This window comes from Lucilia cuprina, chromosome X, assembly GCF_022045245.1.
Source record: "Lucilia cuprina isolate Lc7/37 chromosome X, ASM2204524v1, whole genome shotgun sequence".
Classification (NCBI taxonomy): Eukaryota; Metazoa; Arthropoda; class Insecta; order Diptera; family Calliphoridae; genus Lucilia; species Lucilia cuprina.
In genome coordinates this window covers 14,556,682-14,584,598 of record NC_060949.1, presented here as the reverse complement: position 1 = coordinate 14,584,598, position 27,917 = coordinate 14,556,682, and the positions used below count along the sequence as shown (strand labels likewise).

The window sequence follows — 27,917 nt, the reverse complement described above, 5'->3', positions numbered from 1 at the left end:
ATAGGAAACAAAATCATTTTCATAAATTTAACGAAAATGGATTTATAATTGACCTTACCAAGGTCCCCTTCTGAAAATGACTTTAGGACATATTACTGACCCAAAAATTTAAGTACATCAGTAAAATTCTACATAAACATGAATGATTTGATGGTGGGTTATAAGATTCGGCATGACCGAATATAACATTCTTACTTTTTTATTTTCTATTTGTTTGCTTATCCTTATAATTGAAAGGTCCTATTATGTTTAAATTTTCAGAAATTTATAACTATTTTTTACCTAAATTTTTTCGACAGATCATTTCGTTCTGATTCGTTTATGATCATGTAAGTAAAAATATACAGGTAATGATAATTTCGATTCATTCACTAATAAGAAATATCAATGACTGAATTACAGGTTATAGTAATATAGTCCTAAATGTTAATAGGTAGACAGTTCGTAATTTTTAACTTTGGAATACCTGTATCGGAAATGACAAGAATTGGTATATAAGTAAACTTCTCAGATTTTAAGTACCATATTTAATAAATCTACAATGAAGGTTACATTAAAGAACGAAAGCTGTGTTCCGTTTTATGGAGTGTATCTTCAAAAGGGCCAGAAAGAATTGAAGACATTTCAAATTATATAAAAACTACATATAGTAGAAAAGTAGACAAAACAGGCATATCAAAAATTTAAAACTTTTTAAAACTTTTTGATTTAAAAAGTAAGTCTGTGGATGGAAATCAAAAGAAATTTCGATTAAAATTTTGTAGTTGGATGGAAACTACGGAAATCTCAACTTACAACACATCAGCAGGAGCGCCTTACAAGTCATACGAAGACTTATGTTCAAGGTCAAAAAAAAAGAGGATCACACAAAAACTTTTTTCAATCTCAAATGAGGAATTTGCTGATACATTTAACGAAATGCTGAAAGAGGAAAACCAACCTATGGATGCCGTACAGCATCAAGAATTGTGTCAGACTTTTCAGAAGACCAACTAAGGAAAATTCATAACTGTGATGTTGTCTTAATGTGTAAGTGGGTATGTGACGGTTTATCAGCACTTCCAGAATACAAACAAGCTTGTGGAAGTCGGACATTAGCAGACTACAAAAGTGTATTTATGTCATCATTAGTGCCATTACGAATTCGTTCATATTCCCTTAATCCATCATCGTCAAGCATCGAAAATTGATTTGAAGATATATGGATCAATACAACTCCGGGTTCAAAAAATTTTTGTAGACCCTTTGGATTTGAATATATAAAGGTGTTTAGGAACGTTCCCAACTCTGCCGAAAAATACAACACTGATTTTATATTCTTTATTTATTTTGTTTCTTTTTTACAGTATTCTTCTTTATTGTTATGAATTGTTTTTAGTTAGTTACAGTCCACAGTTGGAAACGGTTCTAAATAAACGTTTAAGACAAATATCAAGATTATTCGTTTTATTCGCAAACATAATTGGTCCTCTTCGCCAAATATTGGACTACGCGTTCGGTTTGTGTTTTAACAAAGGACAATTGGTATTGGACAATTCGCGAGTGAAATCGGGAACACATCAAGTGTACGAACATATATTGTGAATATACGTTATTAGTGTGGCAAATTGGAAGCTCCAATAGGCAAGCAACAAGCTTCCTTGGACACTGTTTGCATTAACAGCACAACAAGTGCATTTATGTATTGATAACAAGTGATTTGTGTGGCAGGTTCAAGGCTCCAAGAAGCAGGCGATAAGCTTCCTTGGACATAATCGAGTGTTTCACGTGAACATTATTTCGGTTTCGCGGTAATTGGACAATAAGGTGCTCGGCGCACAACAACAAACATTCGTTCGATTTCGTGGAACGACAAGTGCTATCAAGTGCAAATCAGAACAGGGCAAGATCGAACAGAACATGGTGATAGTATGTACAACGACAAGTGAGTACAACACGAATAAGTAGAATGACAACTAGTGGCATAATAGTGTGTACAACAACAACGAGTGTTAGAATAGTCGGTACAACAACAAGTGCAGAAAAACGCATATACTGAACAGCGCAATAGAGTGTGGGAAAATATCAACGGTCGTTTGTTTTTTTTTTTTTTTTGTCTACACATGCGCATGTATAATTCGTTGCAAATATATTGTATGATTGTGTGTTTTTTCGTGGTACAACAACAATATAATTTTATGAACAGAGCTAAAGACAATCGTGGTGAGAACAATATTCTGCGCATGAACGGTGACGTCGCAGAGCTATTATATGTGTTTTAAGCAAATTGAAAATACGTTATTTTTGGAAATTGATATTTCGGTGTATTGAAACGGTTTCGCGAATATATTTATGACTACACGCGATGCGCGACAACTATATGTGATTGGACAAAGGTGAAAATACGTTGTGTTTGAAAATTGATATTATTGTGCATTAGAACGGTTTCGTTGGCATAATTGTAACTACACGCGACAGACCGTAGTATTGAATGCTTATGGGCAAAGATTTTTTGAATTTTCGCCAACTGGAAACTGTAAGTACAATCTTTTAATTATTTATATGGCTACAATGGCTACAAGTATGAAGAGTATACAATCGAAACGACGTTTGGAGAAATCATCTATTTCACGCGCTTTAACATTTGTTCAGAATTTACCTGCAGAAATTAGTGCTACACAATTGGAAGCTCGTTTGGGACGTTTGGATGCTGCTTATAACGAATTGAAGGTGCTGACAGGTGAATTGTATAATTTCGAGGAAGATAAGGATTTTGTAGATCCTGAGGATGATTTTGCGGAATACGAAGGCCGAATGTTGGACTTCTGACAAAGCCTCTTTATTGAACGTTGTAGCTAGGGGGACAAATTTTGGACTTCTAATAAAGGTTGTTGTATTGAACGTTGTAGTTCAATTCCCTACATTTTGGTGTGTAATATGTTTTGCTCTAAATTTTTTCATACAACAAATTTAAAAAAAAAGTGTTTTTCAATATTTCACTCATAATTGTCTTTTGAGTTTTTTGGCCAAATTTTGGAATTCTTAGCTATACAAATTCCCTACATTTTGGTGTATAATATGCTTTACTCTAAAGTTTTTCATAAAACAAAGATTTTAAAAAAGTGTTTTTCAATATTTCACTTAAAATGTTTTTTTGAGTTTCTGCCGAATTTTGGACCTCTGACATAGGTTGTTGTATTGGACGTTGTAGCTAGTCCAATTCCCTACATATTGGTGTATAATAGGTTTTGCAGTAAAGTTTTTCATAAAACAAAGTTTTTAAAAATGTGTGTTTTCATTATTTTACTCAAAATTCCTTTTTGAATTTGGGGCCGAATTTTGAACTTCTGACAAAGGTTGTTGTATCGGAGCTGTGGCGGCTCAAAGTAGAGTACCTACGACACGTAAAATTTTTAAACTCGTGCCATTTTTTGTTTTTCACCCAAATACAAAGATTTTTATATTTTCTGAAAGCGCTTGATCTTGAAAAAACATGCTTGGGCATACTACTTATCTCTTATAATATCCGAGTTATAGGCATTTAAAAATTTAGTGATACAAAATTTACCATACCTTGGTCCGCCTTTTTTTGAATACCGGACGTAATTTTGGACCAATGGACTCAATTTCAGATCAATGTCATTTACAGATCTAAAAATATACGTTTTTTAATTTAAAAATTCAAAAAATTTTAGATTTTTGCCGTTTTTTGCCCAAAATGTGTCTTAACTATTTTATTAATAAAAAAAATTTTTTTAAGAACATATAACAATTTTATAGTTTTCTAAAAGGTATCTTTACGCAGAACGCTTTGGCGTAAAAAACTTGTCCTATTTTTTGAAAATGTTGCCACTGCGTCCTTCCGAATATGACCTATTTTTTTAATCAAAACTTCAACTTTGGGCGACATGTTCTAAAATCCCAAAGCTGGGATCAGAAAACTGAAAGCAGTTTTGGAAACCTCAATATGTTTTCTATTTACTCCAAAAGTATTTTCCCAGCCCTGAAAGAAATGTGGACCCTATGGGCAAAAATGTAAAAAATCCCATTTTTGGGATTTTCATTCCTATTTTTGGGAATTGTGGGATGCCCTTTGACCTTTTCAATTTTTTTTTGCATTTTCTTATTTGAAATGACAAATTTAACAAGCGTTGAATATATCATTGCGTTTTGTTCATAAATAAAGATTTTGTCATATATTACATATTTGTTAAATTTCTAAAATTATGATTTATATCAAAATTTTAATAGGGTCGCAGATAGCTACAACATTTAGTCCATATATATCCCTTAATATCTTTTTTTAGTTAGATATGGAAATTCTCGACCCTTTACAAAAAATTTCAAGCCAATATCTCAATTACATTCAAAAATATGTTCATTTAAACCTGTATCCTTTAATTTCATATTTTTCATATTTAAGTTTTAAATATGACAGAACATGTTTAAATCTTATATTTACTTATTATACCCTTCACCTTCGTGAGAAGGGTATATATAAGTTTGTCATTCCGTTTGTAATTTCTATAATATAATTTTCCGACCCTATAAAGTATATATATTCTGGATCCTTATAGATAGCGGAGTCGATTAAGCCATGTCCGTCTGTCTGTCTGTTGAAATCAGTTTTTAGAGGACCCAGGTATCGGCGAAATCCGAATCTTCAATAATTCTATTAGACATGTTTTCGAGAAGATCGCTATTTAAAATCAGCAAAATCGGTTGGTAAATAACGGAGATATGAACAAAAATCCGAGACAACCTCTGAAAATTTCATCAAAAAATTGTTATAAAAGCAACAACAACACTGAATATAGAAAAAGATTTACATGATATAGTAGAAAAGTAGACAAAACAGGCATATCAAAAATTGAAAACTTTTTAAAACTTTTTGATGTAAAAAGTAAGTCTGTGGATGGAAATCAAAAGAAATTTCGATTAAAATTTTGTAGTTGGATGGAAACTACTACGGAAATCTCAACTTACAACACATCAGCAGGAGCGCCTTGCAAGTCATACGAAGACTTATGTTCAAGGTCAAAAAAGAGGGTCACACAAAAACTTTTTTCAATCTCAAATGAGGAAATTGCTGATACATTTAACGAAAGGAAAACCAACCTATGGATGCCGTACATATTGCAACTATTCTTCCTAATGCATCACCAAAACGACTTAAGCGAATTGTGGAAAGTATACCAACTCCAACATCACAATCAAATTTTACTGAAGAGGAAGCAATAGCGCTTATGTTGGAACTGGGTCTCAGTCGAAATAAGTACCAAATATTAAGGAAAGCTCTGCATGAAAAAGGACACAATATATTACCATCATACAAGGCGATCCAGGAAAAAAAAAAACTATCCTACCATCACCTATTGCTGTTAATGATGTGGAAGCTTGTATTGATATATCATCTTTGCTCGAAAACACAGCATCAAGAATTGTGTCAGACTTTTCAGAAGACCAACTAAGGAAAATTCATAACTGTGATGTTGTCTTAATGTGTAAGTGGGGATGTGACGGTTTATCAGCACTTCCAGAATACAAACAAGCTTGTGGAAGTCGGACATTAGCAGACTACAAAAGTGTATTTATGTCATCATTAGTGCCATTACGAATTCGTTCATATTCCCTTAATCCATCATCGTCAAGCATCGGAAATTCATTTGAAGATATATGGATCAATACAACTCCGGGTTCAAAAAATTTTTGTAGACCCATTGGATTTGAATATATAAAGGAGTCAAAGAAAACAACAAAAGATTTAGTGGAATATTTAAAAGATGAAATAAATGCACTGGAGCCCATTTGCATAAAAATAAAGGAATTCTCTATTAACGTATCATATCAGCTAAGCTTAACAATGATTGATGGAAAGGTCAGCAATGCCATAACAGAAACTTCTTCCTTCTGGAGATGCTCAATATGTAATGAGAAAAAGTCGCAATTCTCAAATATAAACAAAAGCAGAAGTATTAATGAAGAAGTCCTGTCTTTCGGAATTTCACCACTTCATGCCAGAATACGATTTTTGGATTACTTTTTACACATAGCATACGACCTCAAATATAGAAGTGTGCCAAATCAACAAAAAATAATGAAGAATTGAAAGAACTGAGAGCTGCGGAAAAAAGCAGAATCCAAGAAGAATTTAAAGTTCAGATGGGATTAAACATCGACAAACCACTTCCAAGTTGCGGTAGTACAAATGACGGTAATACGGCGAGAAGGTTTTTTCGTGATTTTGAAATTACTTCAAAAATAACTGGAATCGACAAGGAGTTGCTTCGAAGAGTTAACACTATTTTAATGGCACTGAATAGTAAACATAAAATTAATGGAAATCGATTTGGGGAATATACATCTGAAATTTCTAAATTACTTGTATCTCTGTATCCAAGGTATTGTGTCATGGTCAAATAATAATTGAATCGAATATTCTTCCACTTGGAGAGTTAACAGAAGAAGCCCAGGAAGCGAGGAATCGAGATTTTAAGCATGTTCAACTTTTCAGCTCAAGAAAATGCTCCAGGCAATCACAGAATGAAGATATTTTTAATAGTTTACTTCTATCTTCTGATCCTGTTCTTTCAACTATGCGAAAAAGATGGATTTGTTATGAAACTCTATCATCTCAAAACGAGGAAGATTTAAAGGACTTATATTACCTTCTGGATATGTATACCGATATGACAGATTATTTTATAGAAAATAAGTAGTGTTAGGAATTAACTATATAAGTAGGTTGTAAGAATTAATTGTATTATGTTTAAGATAAACAGTTCAAATAAAAAAAGCTATTATACTAACTGATGATATTGTATTAAATTGTGTTTTATATTTCGGTGGGCGGGAAAGGTGGTTTGTGTGGGGTGATTTAGGTGTTGTTGTGCGTGGCTCATAATAAAATTATATTTTTTTTATTGTATATACAATGTTATAGTCTTTAATAAAATAATTAACTAAATAATTTTTAAAAATTGTCCAAATATTTTATTCAACACCAAATGTATGTTCTGTCTGTCATACTTAATACTAAAATATGAAAAAGATGAAATTAAAGGACACAGGTTTAAATGAACATATTTTTGAATGTAATTGAGATATTGGCTTGAAATTTTTTGTAAAGGGTCGAGAATTTCCATATCTAACTAAAAAAAGATATTAAGGGATAAATATGGACTAAATTGTTGTAGCTATCTGCGACCCTATTAAAATTTTGATATAAATCATAGTTTTAGAAATTTAACAAATATGTAATATATGACAAAATCTTTATTTATGAACAAAACTCAATGAAATCTTCAACGCTTGTTAAATTTGTCATTTCAAATAAGAAAATGAAAAAAAAAATTGAAAAGGTCAAAGGGCATCCCGCAATTCCCAAAAATAGGAATGAAAATCCCAAAAATGGGATTTTTTACATTTTTGCCCATAAGGTCCACATTTCTTTCAGGGCTGGGAAAATACTTTTGGAGTAAATAGAAAACATATTGAGGTTTCCAAAACTGCTTTCAGTTTTCTGATCCCAGCTTTGGGATTTTAGAACATGTCGCCCAAAGTTGAAGTTTTGATAAAAAATAGGTCATATTCGGAAGGACGCAGTGGCAACATTTTCAAAAAATAGGACAAGTTTTTTACGCCAAAGCGTTCTGCGTAAAGATACCTTTTAGAAAACTATAAAATTGTTATATGTTCTTAAAGAAAATTTTATTTTATTAATAAAAGAGTAAGACAATTTTGGACATAAAAAACGGCAAAAATCATATATATTGGAAATTTTGTTGTCTAACTAACAAGAAAATATTGAGTCCATTTGGTCCAAAATTACGCCCGGTATTCAAAAAAAGGCGGACCAAGGTATGGTAAATTTTGTATCGCTAAATTTTTAAATGCCTATAACTCGGATATTATAAGAGATAAGTAGTATGTCCAAGCATGTCTTTGTATTTGGGTGAAAAACAAAAAAATGGCACGAGTTTAAAAATTTTATATGTCGTAGGTACCCTACTTTGAGTCGCCACAGCTCCGTCCCTGGGGCATCTGCGAGTTTCATGTTGAAAACTTAAACTCGAATACTCCTTGGCTACGCTCACGCCAAATTTTATCCCGATCGGATCAGCCGTTTAGAAATGCCAGATTTATTTCCAAAAAATTTCCATTCTGCCCCACTGTGCGTTGTTGTTGTTTCATTTAAAATTTTTAAAGTTATATGTTTAAAATACACTATGGTGAAGGGTATATAAGATTCGGCACTGCCGAATATAGCAGCCTTACTTATTTTTAGTACACTTTATTCACTGATTTTCATGATTACATAATAAAAATGTCACCTTTTAATGTATTAAAAAAAAACGTTATAACGCTTCAAAATAATCCGAATTTAAATTATTTAATCTTTTGGCAAAAACAACAAACATTTCTCAACTTTAAAGCTATGTAGCAGAAAAATTCAACAACATATGACATTAAAATTTTTCTAGTGATATAGAATTTCGTACTCTTAAATCTAATAAAAATAAATTAAAAAACTAATTTTACTTTTTCAATTAATCTCTATTTTTATTGAATTCAACCCTTTGAGAGTCGTAAGGCTCTGTGGCAGCACCGAGCCTGCCTGTTTTACAAAACCAACAGTCTGGCAACGCATCAGATAGAGGCAAACGAGTTGACAGACGTAAACAGAAATTAATTTCAAAAGTCGTCATTGCTACTACACATGTAGCTTTCTAGTCATTTGTTAAAGTAAATGCAAATTCCTTTTTATTAATTAAATAAATAATAAATAGTTGTTAAGTGTTATATATTCGTGTTTAATTCACCCGCTATACTATATTGGTGACCCCCGTTTTTAACGCAATTCTGAGGAACGAAAACTTTGACAAAATTTTCAACGACGCAGAAAATTTTTTTCTGGAAGCAGCGCAGCGGCTTATTTTTTTGAATTTTTAATTTTTTTGAGCAAATAACTTGTTGATTTTGTTCGAGCAAAACAAGTTCTGCTTATGAACAAACACCCGTACAACTTGAGGCAACGAAAATCAGCCGCCGACGGGGAAATCTCATCAGGTGGTGAGTAAATTGAATTTTTTGATACAAGCAGTGTTAACATGGCCGAGATGGAAAATATGTTAGCACAAATGCAAGCTTTACAACATGAAATCAACACTCTTCGAGAGTCTCAGGCGAATATGAATGACGCATCAAGATCAAATCTTCAGAAAGTTCATATTCCGAAATTCAACAAACACAATCCGCATTTGTGGTTTGCGCAAATTAAGAGATCATTTGCTTTGTGTTCCATCACATCGGATTCAGACAAATTTGATCTTGTCTCGGTACGTCTGGAAGACGAAATACTTTTATCAATTGAGGACCTGATAAAAAATCCTCCTCAGATTGATAAATTTGGTACATTAAAGGAACATCTCATTACAAAATTTGCTAAAACTTTTGAATCTAAACTGCGACATTTATTACAGGGTTGTGAAACCGCAGGTAAAAAACTTTCGGAGATTTTATCGACTATGAGACGTCTAGCTCCTAGTAAACAACGTGACAAGTTCCGTATCAGTAGCACCTTTACGTTTCGACGCAAGTGTTCCAGTGGATGCAGTTGCTCCCCATATGACTTTTTCTTACGTTTGCCAAGCGATTAAGAATTTAACAGATGAAGGAAAATTCAGTTACAACAGAACGACAACAGAGTTAAATCTAATCGACAACAGTCCAGATCTCGTAGCCGTTAACGAAATTCTCACCAGAATTCAACTGAGGCCAGTCAGTCAACACGGTTGGCGACAGCGGCAATAATAACATAACAGAGGAGAATCGTCTACATATTTTCGACAGGTCGACTAACACTCGTTTTTAAATTGATTTAGGGTCAGTGGTATCAGTAGTACCCCCATCTTTAATCAAAGCAACATTAACGCCAACCACTGTTAAGATTCTCGCTGCAAACAGCAGTGAAATTAAGACTTATGGTCACTGTGTTTTTAAATTGGACTTAGGTCTCCGCCGTGAACTCAAAAGGTTATTTATTATTGCTGATGTTCAATCGCCCATACATGGCGATACCCCAAAGCCAACATTAACGACTTTTCTGAAAAATTACATGGTAAGTCAATTTTTACAACTATTGACCTTGTTAGAGCTTACTACTAGATACAAATGGCTCCGGAGGACATTCAAAAGACAGCCGTTTGTACTCCATTTGGTTTGATAGAGTTTTAATGTATGCCCTTAGGGCTACGAAATGCCACGCAGACGTTCCAGAGGTTTATGGATTCTGTGTTAAGGGGCCTGGATTTTGTATATTGCTACATTGATGATATTATTATGTCGGAATCTGCCGATGAACATCAATGTCATTTACGACAAGTATTTGAGCGCCTTCGCCATAATGGTTTAACCATCAACGTTAACAAGTGTAATTTTGGTCAGTCAGAGGTACAGTTCCTTGGCTACATGATTAATGGTAGTGGTTGCCGACCTCCAACCGATCGTGTCACTGCCATCGTGAATTACACCAAACCCGAAACCATTTGCGAACTTCGTAGATTCCTCGGTGTTATTAACTACTATAGGCGATGTATTCCACAAGCACCACTCAATGGTTTTCTAACAAATTCAAGGAAGAGCGACAAGAGAAAAATTCCATGAACACCTGAGTCTGAAGATGCATTTTCTTCTTGTAAACGTAGTCTTAGTGAAGCCACAATGGTAGCACACCCAGCACCTAATTCAGACCTAGCTCTTAGTACAGATGCTTCTGACACAGCTATTGGAGCTGTCCTTGAACAAAGGTTTGAGGATACCTGGAGACCACTCGGTTTCTTTTCTCGAAAATTATCATCAGCCGAAAGAAATTACAGCACATATGATAGGTAATTGCTTGCGATTTATGAAGCTGTGAAATATTTCCGACACATGCTTGGAGCACGACATTTCGTGATTAAGACTGATCATAAACCACTAGTTTATGCATTTTCTCAAAAACCGGAGAAAGCTTCGCCTCGACAATTGAAACATCTTGATTTCATTTCACAGTTTACAACTGAAGTGATTTATTTGTCTGGTCCTGAGAATACTGTAGCAGATGCACTATCGCGTCTTAATGCAATTTCTATGCCATCAACAATTTCAATGGAATCAGCTCAAGAATTGGACGAAGAGTTAAAAACCTTACTGGAAGGTAATAATTCTTTTAAACTCAAATCGTCCATTTTGAATCTACATCAGTATACTGCGACGTATCAACTGGATATGTACGCCCTTATGTTCCTGAACAACTTCGTTAACAAATTTTTTGTATAGTACACAATCTGTCTTACCCAAGTGGCAAAGCTACTCTTCAACAAATTCGTAAAAAGTACGTTTGGCCAGCAATGAAAAAGCAAATCATTAGTTGGTCCCGAAATTGTTTGTCCTGTCAAAGGGTAAAGATTACAAGGCACAACCGATTACTGCCAAATAAAATCGATGTTCCAGACAATCGTTTTGACCATGTCCATTTGGATATCGTAGTGATGCCACTTGCACAGGGTTACAGATATTGTCTTACAATGATCGACGGCGTTGAAGGACATGTCTGCCCAGACTGTCGCAACAGCATTTTGGTCAAATTGGATATCTCGCTTCGGTTGCCCTAAAACTATCACTACTGATCAGGGTACTCAATTTGAGTCCAGTTTGTTCAAATCACTTGTTGAATTTACTGGTTCAAAGCGTTCACGAACAACTGCCTATCATCCTCAATCAAACGTATGGTTGAAAGGTGGCACAGGTCTTTTAAAGCTGCTCTAATGTGTCATCCTGACGTATCATGGGTTGATATACTACCGACAGTCCTACTTGGACTTAGAACCGCATTTAAGGAAGATCTTCAAGCATCACCTTCCGATTTACTTTATGGTGATTCATTGCGTCTTCCAAACGATTTCTTTGATGAAGCCGATAATCCTGTTGATTCTCCTGAATTTTTACGAAAACTTCGGGAATATTTTAATCTTGTGCGCCCTACACCAACAGCTCATCACAATAAAGGCAAGATGTTTATCTTGAAAAATCTTCATGATAGCACTCATGTCTTTCTACGTACTGATGCTGTTCGAGGACCTCTAAAGACACCCAACACGGGTCCGTACAAGGTTATAAAACGACTTTCAGACCGGTTATACACAATACGAATCAAAGAAAATGATGTAAACGTATCCACAGACAGGTTAAAACCAGCTTTCATCATAAATGAAACTCAGCAAAATATCACTTCGGAAATTCCCAACACACCACTTGATCAACAAAGAACAAATTCTACATCTCAAAATACCTCATCTGCTAATCAACTTCTTTCTAGTCTTTTGTTAAAGTAAATGTAAATTCCTTTTTGTTAATTAAATAAATAATAAATAGTTGTTTAGTGTTAATTGTTTTAAACCAATCGTTTAAACACAAAAAATATAAATCATACGTCTTTTATTCTCTTTTTGTCATACGGATGGAATTTTATTTTACTTTTTCATTAGACTTTACGTTCGTAAAGTGTGAAGTGCACTTAACAAACAACATGCAACTTCGACAATACAAAGTATACACAGACGTAGCGGCAAAAATGATATATTTCTCTTTCGCACGATAATATTTCAACTTGTTTTGTTTTGATCTTATTTTACGGGTTTCTTTTTTAATTTTCTTTTTGGATGTTAGTGGTAGTGGAAAAATTTTCACTACCACTATTTTTTAGTGGTAGTTGAAATATGTTTCACTACCACTAATTTGTTTAGTGGTAGTAAAAATATGTTTCACTATAGTGTTTACAAATAGTTGAACATCAAAATTTCGTCACTATAGTGGAATTTAGTTGAAACCTTAGTGCACTAAATATTTAATGCACTACCCCTTACTCTGTGTATTAGACGTTTATCTATTTCTAACGAAACCATTTAATAAAAGCAGATTTTAGTGTTTTTGAACCGAGATGAATGATATTTCCTTCTCTCTCTCTCTCTCTCACGCAAAATCAAAAGTTTCCTAGTGTGACCGGCACTTTGTGACACTAAATAATGGGCCGCCTTTTGAATATTTTGCACACCATTATATATTATGCACATGTTAGACCTTGTACACAATAGAAAACTTTTGTTGAGAAACTTTTTCTTAATTCTCTTTTGAAGTTTCCTTAATGTTTATACGTTGAAGTATACGTGTAAAACCTGTTCCACACTAGGAAACTTTTGTTAAGAAACTTTTTCTTAAAGGCCCAAACACATACAATACTTTGCGTAGAACTGCACAACGTAAAAAAAGTGGTGCCCAATCGTTGCGTTGATAAAGTATGAAAAAATATGTTTAAATAATATAAAATTGTGATTGTGACCGCTCTAATTAAAACACAAACAATAAACACGAGCTGCCAGTTGCAGTTCGACGCAAAGTATTGTATATGTTTGGGCCTTAATTCTCTTGTGAAGTTTCCTTAATGTCCACATTCCGAGTACGAGAAACTACTTACCGCGAGAGATATGAATCAAAAGTTTCTCTCTTACTCAAAATCAAAAGTTTAACAAAAAAAGTTTCCTAGTGAGGACCGGCACTAAGATAAACTTCGTACCGCGAGAGTGATGAATGATATTTCTTTCTCCTTTTCTCTCACGCAAAATCAAAAGTTGTATACATATGTCCAAGAGTTTATATGTTGACAAAGTGACCTTTTGAATATATATGGTAAATAACAAAAATCCCACATATCCAAAAATTTCACCACATTAAAGAAATATATACTATATACAACTTGTTTTTTTCCAATGTAAACAAGTGATTATCAGCTGTTCGGACTAGGCTCCTTATTAATTATATCATGGCTACTACAAAATACACAGCGGCAACACGTTTTAGGCTTTTCAAACCACAAGGTGTACGAGGCGTCACGAGCAATAAAAACTATTTCCCTCTTCTAAACACACTATTTCAAAATCAAACAAATGCTGATTTTAGACTTTTTCAAATGTCAAAAGTGATATCTCTGTATACTTTGTGTTTCAAACTTTTCGCGCTTAATAACACAAAGTATATCTAGGTGTCACCTTTAAAATCAGAAGTAGTGTAGCGTTTGTGAAACTTATGCATAAATTATAGCTAAACAAGTTAGAGTGCTATATTCGGCTGTGCCGAATCTTAAATACCCTCCACCAGCTACTTCTATGTTATTACTTTTCTAATTAATCAAATATTTGTAGAAATAAGTTTTCTCATGTCTTTAATAGAAAAAATTTTTGCATGTTTGTATGTGTGTGAAAGATTTATAGATTTTCAAAATACAAATACATATATAATTTTGTTCAACACAAATTGATAATGCTCTTTAAGTACGGTTAAAGCGCTTTTAGGGGCTGGACCTAGTATAGGAGAAATAGAAGTATACAAAACTAATATTTTTGCCAAATTATGTATCAATAGCTTAATTTGGTAATAAGTAATGTGCGTTTAAGAGATTTTCGTAAAAGGACTTTGTATGGGAGCTATGACCAATTATGTACATAAAGACAATATTTCAGAATTCTACTTGGTAATAAATATTGTGAATCTAAGTGATTTTATGGACCTAGTATGACAGCTATGACCTAATATGGACCGGTCGTAAAACAATTTTATATTTGGTTATGAGTTATGTGCGTTTTTTCTGATTTTCGGAAGGGAACCTTGTTTGTGTGTTTTTCTAAAAGGGACCATATATGGGAACTATGATCAATTGTGGACCGTCCGGAAAAACATTTCACAATGTTATTTCTCTTTATATAAACAATACCTGTAATACCAAATAAATTTTTTATCGATATCTTAACTTAGTAATGAGTTATGCGCGTTTAAATGATTTTCGGTAAGGGACCTTGTATGGGAGCTATGACCAAATATGAACCGATCGAAAAAATCTTTCTTTGTAATGTTTCTGTATATAAGAGCAATATTTGTCTAAATTTTATATCGATGTCTTATTTTAGTAATGATTTTCGGGAGGGGACCTGATTTTCGGAAGGGACCTTGTATGTGAGCTATCACCAATTATGGACCGATCCAAAAAAGCTTCCATTGTAATATTTCTGTATATAAGAGCAATACTTGTACCAAATTTTATATCGATATCTTAATTTAGTAATGAGTTATGTGCGTTTAAGTGATTTTCGGGAGGGGGCCTTGTATGGGAGCTATGACCAATTATGGACCGATCCAAAAAAGCTTTCATTGTAATATTTCTGTATATAAGGGCAATACTTGTACCAAATTTTAGTAATGAGTTATGCGCGTTCAAGTGATTTTCGGGAGGGGACCTTGTATGGGAGCTATGACTAATTATGGACCGATCCAAAAAGGCTTTCATTGCAATATTTCTGTATATAAGGGTAATACTTGTACCAAATTTTATATCGATATCTTAATTTAGTAATGAGTTATGCGCGTTTAAGTGATTTTCGGGAGGGGACCTTGTATGGGAGCTATGACTAATTATGGACCCATCCAAAAAATTTTTCTCTGAATAAATTCTATTATCATAAAATTTTAATTTCTAAAATTTTGTGAAGATATCGACATAACGACGGAAGTTATTAACAAAAAACCAAATTTCCGGGAATATGTACTTTTGTATGGGAGGTATATGAAATTGTGGACTGATTCTGGCAATTTTCCACAGATATTAAGCTTTTGTGCGGAAACGAATGCGTGTCGATTTTTATGGAATTATCTTGCATAGTTTTCGAGAAAATTACATCAGAATGTGTAAAAAATGCTTATTTTTTCGAGGTTGTTTCAAATTTTGATTCATAACTTTTCCCGATGTGAACCGATTTTGCCCATTTTCAATACCAAACTGCTTAGGATAACAATAAATATTTGCGGTGAATTTGGTTGATGTCCTTGGCTTAGATTTAACGTGAGCGTGTTTTAGGCAGACAGACGGACAGACAGACGGACATAGCTAAATCGACTCAGAATTTCATAAGGACCAAGAATATATATACTTTGTTGGGTCTCAGATGAATATTTCTTGGTGTTACACACGGAATGACAAAGTTACATATACCCTCTATCACCACTGATAGTGGTGGAGGGTATAAAAAGTGTGAAACTTGTGCTGAATAAGATAGAAATACTTTTTTTGCTCGTTACGTCTCTGTATACCCTGTGCTTTAAAAACTGCAAGTTACAAACCATGGGGGTATATTGATTTTGTGATTCCGTGTGTAACACATCGAAATATTGCTCTAAGACCCCATAAATAATATATTCTGGGACCTCGTAAGATTCTAAGACGATCTAGCTATGTCCGTCCGTCTGTTGTTGGCACGATAGCGTCCACAAAATGAGAGATATTGAAATGAAATTTTCCCAAAATATATTTTATTGATCAGAAATGTTTGGTATTGAAAAGGGGCAAAATTGGTCAACGATACAAATGTACCCCCCGGAATATTGTATAAATAGCTTCAAATATTCACAAATTCGATATTTATGAAGCAAATACCACAAAATTTCGCATAGGTAAGTTTTTTGACGTCTGCAAAATAATTCTGCATTATGGCGGACAAAGGACCATAATTGGCCCTACTCCCCATATAAGGTCCCCTTTAGAAAATGACTAAATAGCTGATTACTGGCTTAAAAATGGGAACATAGCGATGAAATTCGACACACATAAGTTTCATGGAAGCCAATATCTCCCAACCAAATTTTATGTATATCGGTCCATAATTAACCCTACCCCCCATATAACGTCCCCTTCAGAAAATGACTTTAACGCTCATTATTCGCTTAAAAATACTAGTACAGAAATGAAATTTGATATAAATAAGTTTCTTACTAGCCAAAACCTGTCTATGAAATTGTATGTGGATCGGTCCAAAATTGACCCTATCCCCATATAAGAAAATGACTTTAAAGCTCAGTACTGGCTTAAAAATACTAGTAGATTTATGAAATTCGACATAAACTAGTTTCGTTTAAGCTAATATCTCTATCTCTTCTATAGGAACCGAAATCTCTCTATCAATTTTTATGAGGATCAGTCCATAATAACACAACCCCATATAAATTCCGCCCAAGAAAATGACGCGAAAAATACGAAAAATTCGACATAAAACAATTTTGATTTAAAATATCTCTCCCCCATTTTATGACTTTAATGCTCCTTAATGGCTTCAAAATACAAGTAGATTGATGAAATTTTAAACAAATAAGGAACTGAAATCTTCCTACAGACTTTTATGAGAATTGGTCCATATATGTATGTATAAATAACCCTACTCCCTATAAAAATTAGTACTGTCAATAGTAAAACCCCCAGTGAATGAACCTCTTTCAAATGTTCTCATTAATATCGATATATTATAATAAAATATTCAAAATATCAAAGTTCATTTTATGGCAGTGATTTGATGGTGGGTACAAAAGATTCGGCATAGCCGAATATAACACTCTTACTTGTTATCTTTCATTTAATGTTTTTTAACAATATTACTTTTTAATTTTATATGTTTGTTAAAATTTTTCTTTTTTGGTGAAATTTATTTCATATTTGTTCTACACAAAACAAAATACAACCCTGATAAGCGGCCGACGCGTCAAAAGTTGAAAGTTGCTGAACTTTTCGCGGCAGACGAGGTACATTTGACTTTACGTACGTAAAGTGTGATCGTGTGAAGTACCCTTAACTTGTTATCAGGACGAATTCATACAAGGTGGTGATATTCTATCAGCTGATAATTTTTTTAATTCGTCTGGTCTACGTAACTGTCAAAGTTTGTTATTGTATACATTTTTATATTTAAGAAATTCCGTTAAACTGAGAAAAACTTCGTTTATATTTTAAATTATTAAAGTAAAAAATATAAAAATACCAAGCATCTCGTAAAGAAATATCATTTTATTTAAATAATGATATAATTGGTATGCATACAAAAAATTTTATTAAGGAAAAAATATTTTTTTTGTTATATAATAACATATTAAACAAAATTGTTTTATATTTTATATTAACAGTGTGTAAATTACTGTTAAATGTTAACAAATTAAGCAATATTTTTTACATATTCACTATGTATATAAAGAGATAAACTAAAAAAATCTGTTCCGGAACGCTTTATATAACAAAACCCGTATTAGGTATATTCCTGTCCGGCTGCTGCTACATATTGAAAATTACTCCGCTGGAGTAGAAAATATATATTTTTATCATAAATCTTGTATCTTTGTATTTAGACTTTTAGTATTTTATAAATAGTCGACTTCTTCCGACTTTTCAACTTTTTTTGACTATTTTTTTTACCTTTTTTCGAGTTTTTCGGACTATTTTAAAGTTTTTGACTCTTTCCACTTTTTTAAAGTTTTCAACTATTTTAGACTTTTTTCTACTATTTTCGAGTTTTCGACTTTTTTCGACTTTTTTCGACTTATTCCGACCTTTTACGACTTTTTCCGCCTTATCGACTTCTATTTACAAAGTCAACTTTTTGCATAGACTGTAGTCGAGTTATCGACTTTTTTAGAACGAAATAGTCGACTTCGACTTTTTTAGAACAAAATAGTCGACTTCGACTTTTTTAGAACAAAATAGTCGACTTCGACTTTTTTCGACAAAAAGTCGATTGTTCGATTATTCGAAAGTCGATTTATAGAACCCTAGCGTGTTGTGTACTAGGGTTCTATAAATCGACTTTCGAATAATCGAACAATCGACTTTTTGTCGGAAAAAGTCGAAGCTATTTTGTTCCACAAAAGTCGGTAACTCGACTATGGTCTGTGAAAAAAGTCGAAGAGCAGACTTTGTTAATAAAAGTCGATAAATCGAAAAAGGTCGATAAGTCGAAAAAAGTCGAAGAGTAGTAAAAATTCGAAAAGACGGAAAAAGTCGAAACTCGAAAATTGTAGAAACAAGTCAAAAATAGTCGAAAATTTTAAAAAAGTGGAAAAAGAACCCCATTGGGTACTTCTCTTCGACATAAACTAGTTTCGTGTAAGCTAATATCTCTATCTCTTCTATAGGAACCGAAATCTCTCTATCAATTTTTATGAGGATCAGTCCATAATAACACAACCCCATATAAATTCCGCCCCAGAAAATGACGCGAAAAATTCGACATAAAACAATTTTGATTTAAAATATCTCTCCCCTATTTTATGACTTTAATGCACCTTAATGGCTTCAAAATACAAGTAGATCGATGAAATTTTAAACAAATAAGGAACTGAAATCTTCCTACAGACTTTTATGAGAATTGGTCCATATATGTATGTATAAATAACCCTACTCCCTATAAAATAGGGAGTAGGGTTATTGTAAATATTGTAAATAATTGTGCTTTTTAAAAATAGTTTTATATTTTGCATATTAATCAAAAACGTTTTTATTTTTATATGATTTCAGGTATATTTTTTTTATTGTTATTTTGGCCATTGTGGCTTATATTACTGAATTATGATAATAAATAAAATAAATAAAAATTAGTACTGTCAATAGTAAAACCCCCCTTAATGAACCTCTTTCAAATGTTCTCATTAATATCGATATATAATAATGAAATAATCAAAATATCAAAGTTCATTTATATGGCAGTGATTTGATGGTGGGTACAAGAGATTCGGCCTTAAATTTTTTAAAGTAGACTCATTTGAACAGCTGACCATTTTTTGAAACTAGCCATTTGTGGTATTATTTGCCAATAATTTATATGTTGCCAAAAAATTCTGTGGTCTTTATTATAAGTAACAAAATGTTTTTGAAAGGCACACCAGTAATTGTCTTACCTTCAATTAATAATTTGTTGTGTAGCTGATAAACAAATTTTGACATTTCAGTATTTCCAACAAATTGCTTGTATTTTTAGACGTTTTTTGTACAACAACTCGTTTCACTACTTATTTTTTTTACTTGCCATAATTGCTTTTGGGAAATTGTTCACTTCAAAAATTTTGCTTTAAAAACGGGTCATTCTACCTATAGTGCATTACATATGTAATATATTCATATTACATATTATAGTACATGCTATAAAAAATAAAGTAAACAAAAAGAAACTCTATTTAAAATCAAGATTTTAAAGAAAAAATATAGAGAAAATGCTAATACTTTATAGCGATTTGCAAAATACTAGAAAATAAATTTGTATGTGTTGAATTATTTAGTCTGGCATCCCAACAACTTGGTTTTATTTCCCTTTCGAGCTGTTTTACGGTGATTTGACGGCTTTATTTTTTTCCAATCATCTTCTAAGCATATCAACGCGTTACCGACGGTTAATTTTTAAAGTTGCTGACGACGATTTTTTATATTTGACTTCTAATATACACATTTTAATAAATTTTGAACAAAAATTATAAACAAATTGTGACTGCTTGCAAATGTTTAACAAATATGGCTCTGGTAAATACTATTCATATATGTATTTCTGTCTTAGTCACTTTATAAATACATTTTTGTTAAAGTTTTCCCTCTTGGCCTGCTTTATTTTGCGGCGTTTGTTAGAGCTTTACGCCGTAGCGGATTAAAATAGTCGACGCAGGTCTCTGCCTCAAACTTTTGTCGTCAGCTAAATTTCTTTGGTTGTTAGCCAGCTTTCCCGTGTTAATTAAGAAAATTTAAAAGCCGTAAACAAAAATAGTAAAAAAAAAATAAATTAAAATATAATTAAAGGTACGGGATAATTTTTAAAATAAGGTAAAACTAAATACAGAATTTCAAAAATAGTGACGATATACCACAACAAAATTGTTATGAAAAGAAACATGATATGCATATGCACGGGGAAAGTAATCATTAAAACAAAAGAATACACAAATATTTTTTGCTTAAATTTGCAAACGTCATTCGGTTCATTTTTTCTAAAGATTATACAAGAATTTTGAATAAACTAAAATAATTTTTTTGAAATACATTTGTTACTTATAATGGTTTACAACACAAACACGAAAATAAAAAATTCAAAGAAAAGAAAAAAGTGTATATCGGCTGTTGTGGGATGTGTATTTTATTGTTGTTTTTTTTTTTAATTTGTGTTGACATAGTCTTTAAATTGCAACAACCAACCATATGATACAGTTAAATAATTTGTGTAATAATTCCAATATAATACTTGCAATGAAAAGTTTTTTTTGTAGTTTGTACTTATATTCTTGTTGTGGTCAAATATTATATTAATACAATAAAAACAAATAATGGTTGAAATGACATTGAATCTTGAGCGATTTGTTAAGTTTATAAGTTTTAAACAATTTTTGTACATGTGAAGTTATTGTTTTCAAATGCACCTAAGGAAAATCTTTAAGAAAATGTTATGTATGTTTTAATGGAGCACAAATGTATTTCTAGCTAAAACTGTTATTCATTTTTAACCTGACTGTTATACTATTTGTGTTAGATTATTTATATACTGGTACTTTTGGTCCAAAAAATTATTATTTTCTTTCTCCCGTAAAGGGTAAAACAGTATTAAAGTCTCGATAACTTCTAATCAGAAAAATGATATAGGTATTAACAGTTTTTTTCTCATATTACATTTACATCAGTATACATTTATTTATTTATTTATTTATTTATTTATTTATTTTAAATACATATTGATTTATTAAATATAGTAATATTAATTTAATAAGGCCAAAATTCGAAAAGTCGAAATGAGGCTTCGTTTGAAAATTATACCAAACGCCTAGAAATTTTTAAATTATTCGGGGGCCTAGGTCCTGAAAACAATTTGTTTAAGTCTAACGTAACCGATTATGGCCAATAGGCTAGGTTTATTTTTGAAATAAATTAAAATTAAATTAAAATAACTTAAGTTTAAATAAGTCTAACGTTAAAGGACAAGAAAACTAATAATCAATAATATGTCTGAGATTTAAAAAATAAATATCTTGAAATCTGATTTACAATTAATAACAAATTAAATGAAATTGACGTTGTTTGGATATAGTTTTAGACAAGGGATATAAATGTTAATATTCAAAGAAACATTTTAGTGGCATATTTGTATTATTATGATGATTAAATTAATAAAAACCTAATATCACGGTACTACGTTGGGTTTTATAAGTTTCTGTTTATGTACATAATGGTTTTACGCCTTAAACTATAATTTATACATAATATATAATTAGTTTAATACATAAATAACATAAATAGGTTTATCGCAACCAAAAAAAATCTAACATAAATGAATTTTTCGAAAAATAACTTTCCTCTTTATATTACGTATAATATTTCAATTTAAAATTTTTTGATTAAGAGTATTTATTTAAATGGTGTCGTATGTCAAACAAAATGTTTTGAAATATTAAACTGTATAACTCAGGACAGACTTCTTTATTTGTTATACTATATTATTAATTAGATCATATACTATATTATTAATTAGATCATATTAAGAATTGTTTATGCAAACTTTTTATAAGTTATAAATTATGGCTTATACTATAGGTTATTGGAATAAAGAAATTAAATGAATGGCCTACAGAAAATATGCAGCAAATAAAATAAAATCTGATGTTTTTGTTTTCGCAGATTCTCACATATTTTATATAGGTAACTTCTTTATTAAATGCTTTATTACTCTACTTCTTTTTTTTTTTTTGGCTGGGATTAGGGATTATTAAAATAGGGTCACTAAACCAAATAGTAGTTATTTAACATTGTAATAATTGTTCAATAAGCTCAGATGAAACTTTAAATAATTTTTTAAAGAAATTTTAGGCCACGAAGGACTTAATCAAATTCTTAAAATTTACCAAGTTACATATTTAGAGGTGAATTTATAAGATATAGAAGATCATCAACAATTAAAAAAGAAAATGAAACAGTTCAGGAATGAAAGCTGCAATAATTTTCTGTCATCTGTGGATGATGAAACACTGGTGAAACACAATGGGGTAGCATTCTACACTCAGTAAGAATATTTTGGCAAAAGTTTTTGAGTTAAATCATAATATTTCATATCGGTTAAGAGATACCGCTGACATTGCTGATGGAAAATAATGGAATTGATTCTAAAGTGCCAATTTTAACAAATTCTTATATTACTTCCCGAAAAAAAGTTTGTGATATAATTAAAAAATTCATCTGGAATAAATTTGATAAACACAAATGCCTAAAAATTCTCCCAAATAAAGGCTTTACTTAAATAAATGGAGTAGGTTTATTTACAATTATTGTTGTAATTCTGAATACAATATTTGAATGTGGAGCTTAGTTTTAGATTTTGCTTTTTTGTTACTTCGTTTTCAATGTTGGTAGACATTCCTATTGTCTTGTACAGCGAGGGAAATTATTAGGCCATTAAGGGCCTAAGTGGACTGTAATTAAAAAAGTAATAATAAAAAACAATATTATACACTCTTTTTCTTTTCAAATTAAATTGAGTCATTAAGGACTCTAGTTTTAGTTAAGGAGGGTCATTAAGGACCCTAGGTGAGCCATTAAGGACTCGGGTTGAATCATAAAGACTCAATGATTAATACGGTGACAATCCCGATATAATCCATCCGAATATGGTATAATGGGCAAGTGGAAGCCCAGGGCTTTGCAAAATCCTGCCTTTCATCATCATCGGAGCTACTTCTGGCCCCAGAACCAACGCTACCCGGTAAGGTAGCGTTGGTTCTGGTAAGAAAGATGAATTGTTGGATCGGCTAATTGGAGCCCTTTAAAAGGTTCCAAAACTAATTCCGACACGGAGATCGGAGGAGTTTTTATTTGATCCATTTTGTGAACTCTAGCCATTATAACAAGGCGTTGAGTACTTTCGAACCGCGACTCGATCTCCAACCTGCCATATTCGTGATTTCCAATCTTTACAACAGGAATCTTCAGTTTGGAGACCAATTCCGTACAAATGTAGCTATTTTGGCAAAAACTGCAGCAAATAAAATAAAATCTGATGTTTTTGTTTTCGCAGATTCTCACATATTTTATATAGGTAACTTCTTTATTAAATGCTTTATTACTCTACTTCTTTTTCTCTTTTTTGGCTGGGATTAGGGATTATTAAAATAGGGTCACTAAACCAAATAGTAGTTATTTAACATTGTAATAATTGTTCAATAAGCTCAGATGAAACTTTTAATAATTTTTTAAAGAAATTTTAGGCCACGAAGGACTTAATCAAATTCTTAAAATTTACCAAGTAACATATTTAGAGGTGAATTTATAAGATATAGAAAATCATCAACAATTAAAAAAGAAAATGAAACAGTTCAGGAATGAAAGCTGCAATAATTTTCTGTCATCTGTGGATGATGAAACACTGGTGAAACACAATGGGGTAGCATTCTACACTCAGTAAGAATATTTTGGCAAAAGTTTTTGAGTCAAATCATAATATTTCATATCGGTTAAGAGATACCGCTGATATTGCTGATGGAAAATAATGGAATTGATTCTAAAGTGCCAATTTTAACAAATTCTTATATTACTTCCCGAAAAAAAGTTTGTGATATAATTAAAAAATTCATCTGGAATAAATTTGATAAACACAAATGCCTAAAAATTCTCCCAAATAAAGGCTTTACTAAAATAAATGGAGTAGGTTTATTTACAATTATTGTTGTAATTCTGAATACAATATTTGAATGTGGAGCTTAGTTTTAGATTTTGCTTTTTTGTTACTTCGTTTTCAATGTTGGTAGACATTCCTATTGTCTTGTACAGCGAGGGAAATTATTAGGCCATTAAGGGCCTAAGTGGACTGTAATTAAAAAAGTAATAATAAAAAACAATATTATACACTCTTTTCTTTTTCAAATTAAATTGAGTCATTAAGGACTCTAGTTTTAGTTAAGGAGGGTCATTAAGGACCCTAGGTGAGCCATTAAGGACTCGGGTTGAATCATAAAGACTCAATGATTAATATGGTGACAATCCCGATATAATCCATCCGAATATGGTATAACGGGCAAGTGGAAGCCCAGGGCTTTGCAAAATCCTGCCTTTCATCATCATCGGAGCTACTCCTGGCCATAGAACCAACGCTACCTTACCGGAAAGATGAATTGTTGGATCGGCTAATTGGAGCCCTTTAAAAGGTTCCAAAACTAATTCCGACACGGAGATCGGAGGAGTTTTTATTTGATCCATTTTGTGAACTCTAGCCATTATAACAAGGCGTTGAGTACTTTCGAACCGCGACTCGATCTCCAACCTGCCATATTCGTGATTTCCAATCTTCACAACAGGAATCTTCAGTTTAGAGACCAATTCCGCACAAATGTAGCTATTTTGGCAACACAGGTCCAAAAACTGATCTCATCAAAAATTTTCCTGTGTGGCAAACAGAGTTGTATCTGCAGGGTTGGGGAAAGAGCTACGGCTTGTCGCATTTGTACATTAACAAACGAAGTGGCCTGATGTTCTCTAGGCTTCGTAGCCTTGGCCTTGGGATGCAGAAGGAAATGGTGGGTTTCTTTGCAATACTTGCAGGTACCCCCACTTTTGCAGTTTTTACTAATGTGGCCACTAGACAAACATCGATAACAAATTTTATATAACGCCACTTTACGGAATCTATTTTCCAAATTCAATTTCTCAAACTTCCGACAGAATCTCAAGGTGTGATTCTTATTCCTGCATATCGGACATTTCCGGCGTGTTTGATGAATGACAGGATTCGAGCCCGAAGCTTCCACTTCTTTATTTGTTGTTATAGTGGGCGGTGGAACTATGGATGGCACTTCAGCAATCTCTATGGTTGCTACTTCATCCACGACTGGCGGTACAGTTACCGTTGAAATATTGGACTCCGAAGGTTTAGGAGCGCTCAAATTATGCACTGCTTCCTTTAGTGCATCAACATTTAGAAACGATGAGTTGGCAACATCCTTTGGATCTTCATTAAGAAGTTCATCTTCCAACAAATCGTTGAGTTGTCTAACAGAGTCCATTATTCTAGGAAAAAGAAAAGTTAGTAGGAAGAAATTGACATAAAATGGTAGGTATTAATTTGGTAAAACAACAAGTTTGGTTATTGGTCTATTAAGAGTTCCATTCGACGTCCGAACGTCGACGACGCGAACGTGACCATCAGTACCATTGTAAACTTTCACTACTCTACCTATCTTCCATGCAGTAGCAGGTAATTGCTCATTTCTCAAAACCACTAAATCATTTAGGCTAACATCTCTTTGAGGATGCTGCCATTTGTATCTTTTGTGCAAAGTGACTAAATATTCCACTTTCCATCTTTTGCAAAATTGATGAATAAGTGCTTTCAATTTCCGATCGGAGGACGGAGATCGGAGGAGTTTTTATTTGATCCATTTTGTGAACTCTAGCCATTATAACAAGGCGTTGAGTACTTTCGAACCGCGACTCGATCTCCAACCTGCCATATTCGTGATTTCCAATCTTCACAACAGGAATCTTCAGTTTAGAGACCAATTCCGCACAAATGTAGCTATTTTGGCAAAAACTGTGTGGCAAAATTTTCCTGTGTGGAACGTTATTTGTTGTTATAGTGGGCGGTGGAACTATGGATGACTGGCGGTACGGTACTGCTTCCTTTAGTGCATCAACATTTAGAAACGATGAGTTGACAACATCCTTTGGATCTTCATTAAGAAGTTCATCTTCCAACAAATCGTTGAGTTGTATAACAGAGTCCCTTATTCTAGGAAAAAGGAAAGTTAGTAGAATGAAATTGACATAAAATGGTAGGTATTAATTTGGTAAAACAACAAGTTAGGTTATTGGTCATTCGACGTCCGAACGTCGACGACGCGAACGTGACCATCAGTACCATTGTAGACTTTCACTACTCTACCAATCTTCCATGCAGTAGCAGGTAATTGCTCATTTCTCAAAACCACTACATCATTTAGTACATCTTACATCTCTTTGAGGATGTTGCCATTTATATCATTTGTGCAAAGTGACTAAATATTCCTTTTTCCATATTTTAATTTTAATTTGACTGCATGAAAGTTTCCGATCAATCATACAGCGTTTGCAATGATGAACTACTGTACGTATCAAAGTTCGCAATCGAGGGATATTCACATCGGTATATTCTTAGCATTAACTCCGCCATGAATCGTGAGCCGATGAACTATTTCTGCGTTAAGTTTCGCTAACCGACACCCGTAAGGTAGAATAATTGGGTATTGCTCCCGATAAGATAATGAAGGTGATTTGACTAATCTACCATTTAATCGCATCACTTTCTTTTCATCGAGGAATGGATTTAAAGGAATCAATGAACTCTTTGATGGTAAGGGTTTCTTTTTCAAGAGATAAATATATTCTTCGGCATAAAGAGCCTTCTGAGCGAAGAGAACCTTTCCAAGACATCTTGTTATTGTGTAAAGAAAGTACCATTCATTTTCACCTTTCGAACTTTTGAATAATTAACCCATATTGGAATCTTGATAAGATTAACTTGGTCAAAGAAATTTACAAATTTCAAACACTCTTCCCTAGTCGAGTTTGTATCTTGGCTATGATAACGACTGGACTTAACCAACCTACTGGATCAAAAAACTTGGCAATGGTCGATAATACCTCTCTTTTCGTATAAGAAGATTTCGCTGCTAAAGGACATACCCTAAAGTAAAAACAGTCTATCTGCGCATTCCAATATATGCCTAACGTTTTCGAACTACTAGACTCCATAAATGTTAGAAGCTTGGCGTCAACTAAATGATCAGTTGGCAAACCTTTCAAGATTGACTTATCATTCGAAGTCCAATTCGAACCAGCAGACGACAAAGCCGTGAACAATTGGTCTATAGCTTACAACGCACTAGAAACGTCATGAGCTCCAGTCAATACATCATCGGCATACATTCCTACCCTTAAAATTTTTTTTTTTTGCTGTTTTGTAGTTTTTATAAAGCTAGTAGCTTTAATTAGCCATATAAGGCCCTAAGGGCTCGGTTATGTAAATGAAGAATTAATAAAAAAAAAA

General features: G+C 32.7%; 3 protein-coding genes across 3 annotated transcripts in view; 2 read left to right on the top strand and 1 right to left on the bottom strand.

Moving 5' to 3' along the window:
- Positions 1 to 20,000, bottom strand: part of LOC124421304 — a 45,550-nt gene extending 25,550 nt beyond the window's left edge. The window contains exon 1 of the mRNA XM_046956261.1: positions 19,777 to 20,000. The gene's annotated coding sequence lies outside the window, so the exon portion shown is untranslated. The remainder of the gene's footprint in view (positions 1 to 19,776) is intronic.
- LOC124418528 lies at positions 11,787 to 12,353 on the top strand. Its single transcript, XM_046945143.1, has one exon. The coding sequence runs from the start codon at positions 11,787 to 11,789 to the stop codon at positions 12,351 to 12,353; it is 567 nt and encodes a 188-aa protein (XP_046801099.1).
- A 327-nt stretch (positions 20,001 to 20,327) lies between the features above and the next one.
- LOC111688803 (eukaryotic translation initiation factor 4E transporter-like) overlaps positions 20,328 to 27,917 on the top strand; it is a 32,178-nt gene continuing 24,588 nt past the window's right edge. The window contains exons 1-2 of the mRNA XM_046956256.1: positions 20,328 to 20,392; positions 20,455 to 20,662. The gene's annotated coding sequence lies outside the window, so the exon portion shown is untranslated. The remainder of the gene's footprint in view (positions 20,393 to 20,454; positions 20,663 to 27,917) is intronic.